Source organism: Tachysurus vachellii, chromosome 18 (assembly GCF_030014155.1).
Source record: "Tachysurus vachellii isolate PV-2020 chromosome 18, HZAU_Pvac_v1, whole genome shotgun sequence".
NCBI lineage: Eukaryota > Metazoa > Chordata > Actinopteri > Siluriformes > Bagridae > Tachysurus > Tachysurus vachellii.
The window spans coordinates 7,975,458-7,989,310 of NC_083477.1; the positions used below are offsets into that span (position 1 = coordinate 7,975,458).

General features: G+C 39.3%; 1 protein-coding gene across 2 annotated transcripts; it reads left to right on the forward strand.

The window, feature by feature from the left end:
* The first annotated feature begins 414 nt into the window (after positions 1-414).
* nags (N-acetylglutamate synthase) lies at positions 415-8,061 on the forward strand. Of its 2 annotated transcripts, none has more exons than XM_060892945.1 (8): positions 415-1,152; positions 2,014-2,300; positions 3,477-3,690; positions 4,148-4,328; positions 5,667-5,706; positions 6,319-6,450; positions 6,530-6,712; positions 7,117-8,061. In XM_060892945.1, exons 1-8 carry the CDS (start codon positions 778-780, stop codon positions 7,292-7,294), a joined length of 1,590 nt encoding a protein of 529 aa, XP_060748928.1. In that variant the 5' UTR covers positions 415-777; the 3' UTR covers positions 7,295-8,061. The 2 variants fall into 2 exon arrangements, with proteins under 2 accessions (XP_060748928.1, XP_060748929.1); XM_060892946.1 differs by having other exon boundaries at positions 416-1,152; positions 3,480-3,690.
* Positions 8,062-13,853: the final 5,792 nt, after the last annotated feature.

Below are 13,853 nucleotides of genomic sequence, written 5' to 3' on the forward strand. Positions count from 1 at the left end.
TTTACGTGTCTTAAAGATATAAAGTTAATAAACTAATCTTCATCAACATCAAAAGCATAATTTTGAAATGTTTCTTTCGCTCCATCAGTTGTTTCAAAAACTAATGCAACCGAGTTAAACACTCATACGTTGAAAATACATTAAATCATAATTATTTACATTTGTTACTGTATCAGTTCAGTGATTTACGCATGCGCAGTAACAACAACTCATCGGTTCTCAGTATGTCGGACGCGTCCGAAAGAAACAGTTCTCAGTTCAATGTACTGATGATTCGCTGTATCAGTTCAGTGATTCAAGCATGCGCAGTATCAACAGCTCGTCGGTTCTCGGACGCGTCCGAAAGAAACAGTTCTCAGTTCTGTACCTATGATTCGATGAATCGGTTCAGTGATTCATGCGCAGTATCAACAGCTCAAACTCAGTTCTCTCAGCACAACATGTCTCAGTTTAGTGTACAGGAGTTACATATACTCCGGAATATTAGTTTATTTAGAGTCGGAGGGGCTGTCAGGCATGACCGAAAGTGAGTAACTTTAGTAACTTGTGGATCAGCGCTGACTCAAGACGCGAACTGTTTAAAACGAATCAGTCCGATTTGGTGAACTGGTTCATCCAGTTTACTAAAAAGAACCGGTTCAAAAGAACGATTCGTTCACGAACTGGCCATCACTCATAGCACAGCACAGCACAGCACAGCACGTGAAAAAGTACCTAATTTGACAACTTGGACAAACCGGAGTTGACTTCACCGGACACGGCTTAGTTGACCGACTCATGGCTAAAGTACACGGAGGCACGTCTGGCTGTAGGGCCTTCGTAATGGCTGGTCAGTTTTTGTCAAAGCCGGCGGCGCCGCTCACTCAGCCCCAGCAGAACACCGGTCAGCGGAAACTCGCCAAAATACAGCGGCGCATGCTGTCAGTCACCCCCGCTGTACAGGTCAACAAGACTCCCGTTCAGAACCAGCTAGACGCGGCCAGCTTCATCCCGCTTACCGAGCGCGGTGCGTGGTCAAACCGCCAGCTGGTCTACCGGGACGTCAAAGCGTTTCTAAATGAAGTCGGCGGGGATCCGCGGGAGGCTCGTTACTGGCTGACGCAATTTCAGCGCGCTCATGTGTGTAAAGCGCCTGCTTTCGCCGTTCTGGAGGTGAGCATGCTAACTTTAGCAAAGCTAAGTTACTATTTATTTTAAATACAAACTTACATTTTGTAGCTTTGTCTGACCAGCAAACAGGACCTGGTCTTTTAAACAGGGACCTGCTATTTGTTAGGATTACTAATGATCGACCACACACACAATACCTAGTCAATAGTAGACTTTTATCACTTTTCTTAGTGAAAAACATTATAGAATTGGACTGACAGCTTGTGCACAACAACACACAGATAAATCACTAATTCTGTATCACACACACTTCCATTTATATGCATTAATAACCTGATAAAATGACCAGCAAGGTTTATAAATCAGTCAGCTGAATATCAGGGCTCAATGATAGTAATAATATTATAATTATCATTATACTAGTAATAATAATAGTAATCTTATTTTAGGTTGATAATTCTGGAGAAGTTCTGGAGAACTGCTGCTCAGACAGAATGAATATTAAGCTTATTACGAGAACTCGTCATTCCAGAAAACCTACTTTATTCTCTAGAAACATTACCTGATGTTCTTTCCTTTTCACCAACAAACTGTACTAGAACAGTTTCAGACAGCCAGACTAATGGATTTAGTGCTTTAAAGATTCGCAATTTTCAAATTACAAATTAAATAAACAGATTAAATGCTCGAGTCGAGCATTAGCTGCATAATAATATGTGGTTTTAATTCTTTGCATTTGGTTAAAGTGACTTGTGTATACATATATGTTTGTGCTGGTTCGCTCAAACATAACACGATAAAGTATGACGGAAAGTTGAAGATAGTGGGCTTTCTTTAGCCAGGATCTATTTACATACGTGAATGTAGAGATAGCATGAATAGCATTTTGTCTGTTGTGTCCAGATCGACTCCTCAGTGTTTAAGAACTATGAGATGGTGCAGAGCCTGGCTTTCGGCTTGTCTTTCCTGCAGCGCATGGACATGAAGACCGTGGTGGTAATGGGGCTTCCTCCTGAGTTGATGAAAGAAAACTGTGTACCTGATGGCCATGTTTCCTCTGACTCCAGGGCTTTACTGATTAAATATTGCCAAGCTCTTTCTGAGGCCTTGCAGCACAGCTCGGCCAGTGTCATTCCTTTCTTTAGTGCAGAGTCAATGCTGCGACTTCAGGAGCCTCAACACAGCAGCAGGTTGGTCAGCACACTCACCAAGACACCCGTTAAACAATCCTTACAAACACCTCCATACATTCTGCTTGGGTCATGAGCATTGATGATTTTGAGGTTTACGTGGATCACACCACCACATTATTGTCATTTCTTTGTAAATATATAATCTAATTTCTCCCACCAGTGAACATTTAACCTCTGCGTCCCTCGTCTCTGACTCACACTTTTCATCATGGGTGCATTCTTTGAGCAAATAAGTGTCACAGGGACTCTAATAATTTACATTATTACATGGAAAATCAACATTAACATATTGATTCATAAAATAGCAGCAAAACTACTGCATATTGCACAACCCTGGAACTTTGATTCAAACATGTTCAAAAAGTTGTAATTTGTGTTAATCATAATGCAATATGACATTATGTTTCTAATGAACAATGGTTTTTGTGAATTCTGTGACATCTCAGACATATTAGTTAGGACTCATCAGGAGTTTTCTTCTGAGTACTGAGGCAGATTGCTTTCGAAATATAAAGTGATCACTTGTCCCATTCATGATGTGTTGTGGAAGTTCCGAGGTTAGAGAGATTTAAAGAATAAAGTATAACACTGGTAGACACGAGCAAGAGTAAAAAGGTTACACAATATATTGTGCTCAGCTGCGCAGCAGGACCCAACACTCCACATGTAGCATGAGGTCAGTGATTACATCAAGGTTTTATAGACAGAACTCAAGAAAACCGAAGATACGTAAAAGCAAAACATCATCAATCATTGGCTCAAAATTACCTTATGCATCTCCTGACCAAGCTAATCTGACCAGGCCAAGGTCTTCTAGAGGACGTATTGGACATTGTTTAAGGACAACTCGTCCCCAGTCCCTTGTCATAATCTTAACAAAACCTACTGATGACGATGTCAGTCTCTGGTCATGACGCACACAGGGTACAAGCATAGAAGGACAAAGCCTTATGAACATCTTAAGATTAGAAATTTCCACCACAGATGTTATCCATGTAATTTCATTGCATCCTTGTTAAGGCTTCCCAATCCAGCCATGAAAAGATTTCAGTATGGTCTTATTTTTTAAAGGCATTCATGAAGGCTATCTGAAAAAATAATATAATAATCTAAATATGAACATTTTTAAAGAATTTGAAGGTGATTTCAATGTGTTCCCTGTCTGTGTGTTAGCAGTGCTGCCTCCATCGTGGTAGACACAACCCTGCTGCAGTGGAGTCTGGACTGCGGTGCCATTCCCCTGGTGTGCCCCGTGGGCTGTGATACAACCGGCTGCTCCACTCTCCTCAATTCAGTCGATGTCACCGTAGCCATCTCCAGAGCACTCCGGCCCCTCAAAGTCATGTTCCTGAACAGCTGGGGCGGCCTCCGCAACCAGAACCTAAAGGTAAGTGTTATATTTAGGCCAACCTTTTGTACTTTGTGCCCAGGATAAGCAGATAATGCTGTTAATCCTGGCTAGATTGTATATTAGTTTTTACTGTGAAACATTCACAAAACAAAGCACAATATATTGTCACCACATGGTTGAACTTATAGAGCCAACCTGACTCAAATAATCCTTTTTAAATGTGATGTAAGGAAACAGCAACAAATCATATCTGAAAAGTCTGTCATGGTCTGTCTCATTTGTTTCCCTTATTATGTATTAATGCACTTAATTACTCAATAAAGTTTTCAGGTGACCAAAACATGGGAATTATTTGCCCTCTGGGGTAGATAATACTTGTCTTGTCTGATCTGAAACTTTACATTTTCTTGATCATTGTGCAGAGTTTCTTTTAAGAAAAATGGAAATCTGATAGCTTTAGTAAGCCAATATGTTGTATATGTGTGTGTTTCAGGTGCTGGGTACTGTGTCTCTGCCGAGTGACCTGCCGCTGTTGTCCACAGCTGAGTGGCTGTGTGTGCTGGAGCGCAGGCAGGTCAGCGCTATCGCTCACCTCCTCAGCCAGCTCTCTCCTGAGAGCTCAGCAGTCATCACATCAGCTAACACACTGCTCACCGAGCTCTTCAGTCATAAAGGTAGAGACACACAAACACACACTCTCTCTCACACACACACACAATTTACATTCACAATTTATTAGCCAGATTAATCAGTAATCTGTAGAGAGATTTAAGAGAATGTGGGAATGGTGGTTATGGGTTGCAAGTTAAATAGAACAGTTAATAGTTTTATAACTATATGCTTCAGACCTCTTATTTTAATACATTCCTCTCCCTCAGATTTTCCCCTTACTAACAAAGTTTATTTCTTGGTTTTTCCACCTTGTCTTATCAAATCAGTCAGTTTGTTCCGTATTTACTAAGTATTTACTTATATATAATACGTATTTATATTGTATTACACGTTTTATTTGACACATTTCCCGTGTCGTGTATTTTGTTCGTACTGGCAGTGTCTTGGTGTAATTCCAAATAATGTTAAATTATGCTGAGTGAACTGTAACAGATATGCTGAAACCGAACTGGCTATTTTTAGCAAAGGGAAAGGTCAGTAACTCTCATAGCAGTGAGCTGGTTGACCTCCATCCTTTTTATTATTTTACTGCAAGAAGTCACAGTAAAGCTACTTCAGTGAGTTGCATTGATAAACCATTCTCTACAAACACATGTAAGAGATAAAAAAAAATGCGTAGTGTAAAAATAAGACGATGATGTTGAAGATCTTAATGAAAAACAAGAAGTTTATTCCAGCATAGCAGTGACAAAATACATGACGTACTTTGGGTTCATCGGAGTGAATAAGAACCCTGAGCAAATCTTGCTCAAGCATTATATACTGTTTTCATCTTTGTAGTTTAAATGAGGTACTGCTTTGAATGTGTATTGAGCGTAAGAACTGAGTGTCTCCCAAATGGCTGGGTCACACCTTGTTATTTAGCCAGATGTCTTTAAATGTTAATCACGGTCACGTATACCTTGTCTTGTTATTGTTACAATTGTTATCAGTCAAATAGTCCCTTTAAATGGTCATCGTGGTCACGCAGACCTTGGCTTGGTATTGTTACAGTTGTTATCAACCAAATGGTCACTTTAAATGGTAATCGCAGTCACGTAGACCCTTTGTTCGTGGTGATGCTTAATGTCCTGCTGCCGTTCCCATATTTATAATCGAATCAACTTTATACGTTTAGAGTCCTAAACGTATTACCTTATGATACTTAAACCTTTTTAGGAATGAGCTCTTTTAGATGTGTACCTTGGAGTGGAATTTGGGTGCAATTTCTGTAATTTCTTACACACATCAAAATGAAGGTTTGGGATGCCAGTTACTTATAGAAATGCATAAAAGAGAATATATAAATGTGAAGGGGTTTGAATCATAGATCACTGAAAATGTTGATTTATCTTTTTTAGGTGCTGGCACCATGTTCAAAAATGGAGATCCCATTCACAAGTATGTCATTTTAATTAGATTAATTTTAATGAAAATTTGGGACTTTTATTTACCTAAAACATACTTATCTACAGTATATTCATCTATATGATCTATGGTATTAAGCATTTGTGTAAATCCTACCACCTGGTGGTCCTGCAGCAGGATCCTGTGCTTTCATTGCCCGAGTTCGATTCCTGGGCATGGAGCAAATCCGCCCAGTGAAGAGTTAAGTCTCACTGCCAGTCTCAAGCCTGGATAAAAATGGGAGGGTTGCATCAGGAAGAGCATCCACCATAAAAACATGTGCCAATCGAATATGCGGACCAGATTAACTGAATCCAAGAACTTTGTTGAAAGCAGTCCTCAGGGCTTTGATGCTACAAGCTTGATAGACTTGTATTTGGAGATGTTTTTCTTGACTGCAGTAAGATTGAATGGGGGGAAACGGCTCTGCTCTATTTTGGTCCACTAGCAGTGTGCTGTAGAGATGGAAATGGTACCTGTCAATTTTAGACTCATCAGATTACAGAATCCTGCTCCTCTTTGCTTGAGACTCCATTCGGGTTTAAGTGAGCTTTATCCTAGAGGACACTGTTGATATTTCATGAGATGATTGTCTCTTTCTATCAGGTACAGCAGCCTTGAGGGCATAGACATGGACCGTCTCTTGGCTCTGATAAACAAATCTTTTGGGAAGTCGCTAAAGGAAGACTACATCAGCTCTATTAAGGACAGACTTCATTCCATCTATCTGTCTGAAGGGTAACATCACTTTTTATTGCATCTTCAGACTTTACGTAGATGAATGTTCTCTGAGTGGTACTGTGGTCATGCTCCTCAGGTACAGTGCAGCAGCCATCATCACCTCTGAGCCAGTCAGCAGTGGGGCTCTGTATCTGGAGAAGTTTGTGGTGAGTGACAGTAAACAGGGCCAAGGCACGGGTCAGATCCTCTGGGAGTGTATTCGCCAAGACGTGGGGAAGCTCTTCTGGAGATCCCGTGCCACCAATCGTATCAATCCTTGGTGAGTTAGAGACATCACACACACACACACACACACACACACACACACACACACACTACACTACACACACTCACACACACACACACACACTACACTACACACACACACACACACACACACACAAACACAAACACAAACACACACACAACAAAAAGCTTAATTAAAGGAAAATTACATGCACCTTCTCAAAAAAGCTACATACTAAACATACAAAAGATGTACCATTGATAGTGCCACTACAGTCACCATAGCAGCACAATCTTTAAAGGTGCTCTGCTGTTTACTTTAATTTCAGGTAGTGTTTATAAATAAGTATTCCTTGTTTACTGATTTCCTGCTTATTTTTGTTTTAATCTGCACTTAAAAAGAAACAGATCCCAGCTTTAACTTTTACCTTTCCTCAGGTACTTCAAGCACTGTGATGGCAGCTTTGCGAACGGCCGCTGGATCGTATTCTGGTTAGGCCTGTCCGATATACGCGAGTCATTCGAGCTGGTAGAATATGCCAAGCAGCTCCCAGATTCATTCTGCCAAAACTCTGAGAGTGATGCATCTATCCATCAAACACCAGCTGGGTCTTAAACACTACTACTGTATTTCACACCCTGGATTTCAGCATAGGCATGCCTCTGTGCCTTTCACATTAAACTACTGTGTGCCATTGATTTCAAAGCTTGGGGTTGGTGAGAGTGGCTTCCTACTTGTGTTTGTAGTTTTCATTCTGATTTGGCTTTAGATGAAGTTCTGACAGTTCTTCTCTTACACAGCAGAGGTACAGGTCTTTATACCGGAAGTTCAGCTGGAATTTCAAAGCATTAAAATTCCCCATTATAAATGTTTACAGTGTAATCTCCAGCAGGTGTCAGTGGTACACTGTGGAAGTGTTGCACTTATTAGGATATTTTTTATTCTATTATTAAAGCCTACTTTATAGCTATTTCTTAGGATTGACTGTTATTTAAGTCATTAATTTGATCAACACCACTACAGAGTCTGATAACCAGGCTTGCAGTAATGTAAGTCTCCTATTACAGCGCATTGTTGTTATATAATACATTCATAATTATGGCTGGGGAAATTCACTGAATTTGTTTACATTACTCATTGTGAGCCATACTGTATTGTGATGCACAATTCATTTAGATGTTAGATTTCCTGAATTTAAATTGCTGTAATTTTGTTGTTTGACTTCACATATGAAACTGGAGATAATCGAGGACTTTTTGCATTCACATTTGCAAGTAATTTTACTAGAATAATAGATTTGAATTTTATTAAGGCTTTGGGAACACTGTGGAGTTCTGAATAAGTTTAAATTGCAATAAAACCCTCTTTAGGTTTTACTTGAATTCTTTGATCTGAAAAAAAAATTGGTTACATTCTTTATTGGGCTCCATATATAAGAGAATTAATATACAGTTTTTAATTATGGCGCAAAAAGAAAGCCTTTTTTAGGATGAAAGCTCTTGACAGAAGTTTTGTGTGTTTATTATTATAAAAGCTTTATTTAAAAAAAAAAGAAATATGAGCAGGAACTGCTCTTCATATATTAACTTCAATCTACTTGAAGTGCTTGTGGGTGACACTCTGGGCAAATGGATGTTACACTAATGAGATTTTGCGAGTGAGACAGACAGACAGACAGACAGACAGGAGTATAATGATTGTGGATGCATTTTAGCAAGTATAATTTAAGTAGGGCAGCTGCTACCTCAGAGGTAGGTAGGTGTGTGTGTGTGTGTGGGGGGGGGGGGGTCGGTAGATGGATAGATGGATGTAATGCTGGTGTCAAACCTGCTCAAGTTATACTGGTTTTCGCTAATGAATCTTTTGCACAGAAATCTATAATTAACAAAAAAAAAATGCAAGAAATTTACATTGATAGAAAGATGAGGGGAGAATGGCCAGACCTGTTTAAGCTGATGGCAATGATAAGTAACCAACTTTACAGCTATTCTGAGGAGAAAAGCATCTCTAATATGCAACACATTGATGTACTACAACATTTGGCAGACGCCCTTATTCAGAACGACTTACAAACATGCTTTGAACTCTCCATCAATGAATACATTAACACTGGTTCACTAGGTTACAGACTTAGGATACCATCAACCTAAAACTTTTTTTTTTAATATACACATAAAACAAACAGGGAAAAAGTGCTAGTTTAGTGTTTCAATTAGCGGTAGGTCTTTACCCATCGATTGAAGACTCTGAACATTTAGGGGAAGGTCATTCCACCACCTCAGTGACAGAACAGAAAAGGGTATTGTATACCAACCAGAATACATGTTACTCTGGGAGATTGTGGGAACACCTCTACATCAGGTTGCCATGTCTGTAAGTCAAAAACAGGAAAAAGTGAGCACAAAATCACCAAAACTGGTGGCTTAGTGGTTAACACGTTCGCCTCACACCTCCGGGTTCGATTCCCGCCTCCGCCTTGTGTGTGTGGAGTTTGCATGTTCTCCCCGTGCCTCGGGGGTTTCCTCCGGGTACTCCGGTTTCCTCCCCCGGTCCAAAGACATGCATGGTAGGTTAATTGGCATCTCTGGAAAATTGTCCCTAGTGTGTGATTGCGTGAGTGAATGAGTGTGTGTGTGTGTGTGTGCCCTGTGATGGGATGGCACTCCGTCCAGGGTGTATCCTGCCTTGATGCCTGATGACGCCTGAGATAGGCACAGGCTCCCCGTGACCCGAGGTAGTTCAGATAAGTGGTAGAATGTGAATGAATATACTACTGTTAATTGGCATGTTTCTGTAAGAAATCCTAAAATGAGCTTTGTTCAGTGCTGTATAGCTTTTTTGTTCTTCATTTTTGTTCAAACCACTCTTTAAAGGTAAAACAATTTAGCACCAATATTTTATTGTGGCTGTGTGGATTTCTGCTCTTTCAGTCAATGAGCATTAGTGATGTCAGGTACTGATGTAGACTGAGGAGGTCTGAGGTGTCTTTCACCACTAGAGGACAGCACTGACTCATGAATTACCATGTAAACAGATATAATGCATTTCTGTTGCTTTGTAACATTCAGCAATCAACAGTCACCTTCTTTAGGTTTCACGTCTGTTATCACAACAACAAAAGGGTTACACAAAAGAAGTGGCTTAGTGCCTAAAGCTCACCAGACATCATCATAACTACAATTTGAATCACATGCTGTGGTCAAATGAAACAAAAATCATTTGATTAAAATCAAATGATTAAATGTGAAATATAATGCTGGGCCTTTGATGCATTGCAGTTTTATGCTGGGATCCTGTAAAGATTGATAAAGTGAGTTTTCATGAGCACACCATGCTGATTGCCTTTGCTCTAGGGCTTTGCTCAATAGCAGCTTGGAGGACCCAGGATTCAAACGCATGACCTTCAGATCAATAGATAAACACCTTAAAAAAAGCTTAAAAAAGCGTAAAAGCTTCTTTACTTGACTAAATATATAAGAATTTGACCTTATCCACTTTTTCTCCCCTACCAGAACACTAAGATTTTATAACCAACTTCTTCTATTTGTCCCCTAAGTCAAAGGCTAGTCAAGTCTTTTTGTGTGGTTGGTCATAAACTCGGGAAAAATCTCCCCTTTCACATCAGGTCAACTACCTATTCAGCCATATTTAAAGCTTCTCTCAAAACCTATTTGTATAGAGTCTTAAATGTGGTTTGTAAATATTTCTATTAAAATACAAATAAGTCTAAATAATACAATAATTGATGTCTATCAATTTACATAATGATATAATTAACCAGGACATGAAATGTTTAAGAAAAAAAATGTAACACTTGAAACTTGCTGCTGAATATTTTGAGCAGTTTAACTTTTACTTGTACTTTAATTTATATCCATATAATTACCAAATGATTCAAATCACATTTAAACATTATAAGTTCAACTAATACAAAAATACCTTGACTGTGATTTCTTTTTAAAGTGCATCAGTAAAGTAAAGCAAATATGGTATGTTCTAAAACTATAAATAACATTTCAAAGATATATTTAAAAAATATATATATATTTGTTTTTTTTGTTGTTGTTGTTTTTTTGTTTTACAGAAAATGGAATTAAGCTGCAAATCTACACTTAAAACAAAAAAATACGTAAAAAAAAAAACAATAAGAAAAGAACTAAAAAAAAAAAAGAATGCATGAGGCAACAGAGAGAGGAGGAGCATTTCTCTGTGATATTCGGGACTTCAGGTTTACGTGTCCTGCTTAAAGCTTCACACATGTATAGAACAATCTATAGAACAATTCTGCTTAATCTAAGATTGGACTTCTTGCACATTGTGAGTATTTTCAATACACTGTAAATAGGCTGGTTTTACATCTGGAGTGGTGACAGGAATCCCATGACTCATTACAGATGGCCTGTTGTGCTTTCCTCACGGTGTGTGTGAACACCACCTTGTACTGGAATCCAGGAAAAAACTTGCCAGAAAAAAAGAGTTTCAACAGAAAAGTACAACTAGCAGAGAAGAGAATATGTTCTCCACACAATCTAGATCTCAATCTTTGTGAATGTTATAGCAGAAATATTATAGAAATAAATTTCTTTTTTATTACTTTTTTGTTGTAAATAGAAATAAAGGGAGAACATCCCAGAAGACTAAATCTGGAAACTGTGCCAATTTTTGTACACTAAAAAAGGGAAGATGTGTAAAGTGGAAATCTTCAAAGGAAATCTTCCAATTGTTTGGAGAGAAAACAAATTTGTCTGACAAGGTGTCTGAGGCTTGCTACTTTCAGTTTGTCTTTGGGATGTCTGTTTATTTACCTGTGGGGCCTGACACTTACACCATGAGTCAGACTCTTTGTTGAGTAAAGGTGTAGAAGTTAGACAATGCTGAGAATGTGATGTAAAATAATGAAACCCAGATCAATCTGATTAGACCTTTTTCTAATCTGAGGTTACATTAACCTGGTTTTCTAAGAGTGTACAATCTTTTATAATTGGGGATGTGGCTGTGTTCAGAATGAACCAATCACATTCAATCTCATGTTTAAGGTAATTATCATACAGCTCTGATCAATGAACTGATTCAGATTAACTCCATATAAAGACTTTTCTTCACATCTTATTGGTTTCATCTGACTCTTGAAGCCATAGTGCACAATGAGCTTACAAAGCATGTATGGTATCTCACAAGTGGTTAAGGCTCTGAGTTGTTGATCAGAGGATCAGGGTTCAAGCCCCAGCACTGCCAACCTGCCACTGTTTGGCTCTTGAGCAAGGCCCTTAACCCTCACTGCTTCAGGGACGCTGTATCATAGCTGACCCTGTGCTCTGAGCCCAACCTCTAAAGTTGGGTAATGTAAAGAAAGAATTTCACTGTGCTATAATGTATATGTGACAAAATACAGGCTTCTTCTTCTTCATCAACAAATGGAGAAAACACCAAAGATATCACCAAGAAAAGGTAGTCCCTTCAAGAACTTCCTAGGAAGGCTGCCCGGAGGCCTACAGCAACATTAAATTACTCTGTTCTTGTGACAGCAATATCTCAAGTCTTCACATGTCTGGGTAATAGGATAGAGAGAATGGCTAGACAAGCCGTTTCTCACAAAAACATCCAAGCTCAGCTAAATTACCCCAAACCATGTGGCAAAATGTGTTATGATCTGATGAGAACATTTCCAAAAGTCCAAATAAATCCATAATCTCAAAAGGTATGTTTGGTGCAAAAAAATCACTTTACCAAAAGAACAGCATACCCATGGTGCATCACGGTGGTGGTAGCATCATGCTTTAGGGCTTTTTTCTCCAACCAAAGCTGGGGCTTTTATAAAGGTGGAAGGAACCCTGTTACGAATACCAGTCAATTTTAGTTTCATTTAAGCAGAAGATAAAAAGGAATTTCACCTTTCAGCATGACAAATACCCAAAGGACACATCCAAATCAACAAGGGAATGGCTTAAACAAAAGAATAAATGTTTTTACAACATTGCATATAATTAATCACGAATCACAAAAAATAGGAATTTATTGTAACTTGAAAATATTGCATACTGTTTGACTGATGTCATTTTGTTTTGTGCGTTTTATGTGTGTCTGTAAAATGACAGGTCAGGATTTGTGTCACACCTATGGAGTGTGTCAGCGTGTCAGTGGGGTGCACTGTATTATTCTGTATCATAACTTCTTCTCAGAAATCTTGTCCTAAGGTGCTTCTTCTGAGCATGCTCTGTGTTTAAAGAGCGTGGGCAGGAGCATGCAGCTCACAGTGTTTAAGGGTGAGAGCAGGCCTGAACGTTGTGTGCCACGCATGTACAACCTACCGCAATACGCAATTAGCCTGTGTCTGCTGGGCTTTCGGGCTATATATAGTCCTCTGAGGTTCATTTTAATTAATGCTCTCTACCTCACTGTGTCTCAGGCAGTAAGTCGGACGGAGGGAGAGAAAGAAATGGGATGAGAGTCTGAAAGAGAAATATGGGATGGGCTTGTGAGAGCAACAGTGGGAGGGCAGGCAATGTCGAAGCAGAAAAACAGGCAGGACCCAAACATACAAACATTGATTCTCTACAGTGTGTATTTCATTCTTTTAAGTATTTTTTTTACAGCTGATAAAGGTTTAGGTGAGCTAAAGTGAAATATCTTCAGCAAGTACTGCACAAAATGGCAGAGTAAAGATCACATGTCAAAAAATCCCAGCTCCCACAGTGTGAGTCTCCTGCTTTGCATCAACAATGGAATGCTCTCTCTCTCTCTCTCTCTCTCTCTCTCTCTCTCTTTCTCTCTCTCTCTCTCTCTCTCTCTCTCTCTCTCTCTCTCTCTCTCTCTCTCTCTCTCTCTCTCTCTCTCTCTCTCTCTCTCTTATTTCTCCTGTGTGTTTGTGTGTCTGTGTGTGTTTGTAAGAAAAAGAAAAAGAGAAAGCTCGAAAGGGGTAGGAATACTGAAGCAGGGATATGTCTGGGATCTTTTTTCGCTCTCGCTCTCTTCCCCAGATGTGTTTCTCCCATGAGTATGCTAGCTGGCTAGTTTGACCCTCTGACGAGACTTCCAGCTGTACAGCAGCCAAGTGGCTACAGCTGCTTCTAATATGTGTGGTGATGCAGCAAAGCCTTAGTAAAGATTCAGCAACGGCAATTACTGAAAAAAGAAGAATTTTTTTGTACATTTTCATACATAGTTTTACAGGGAT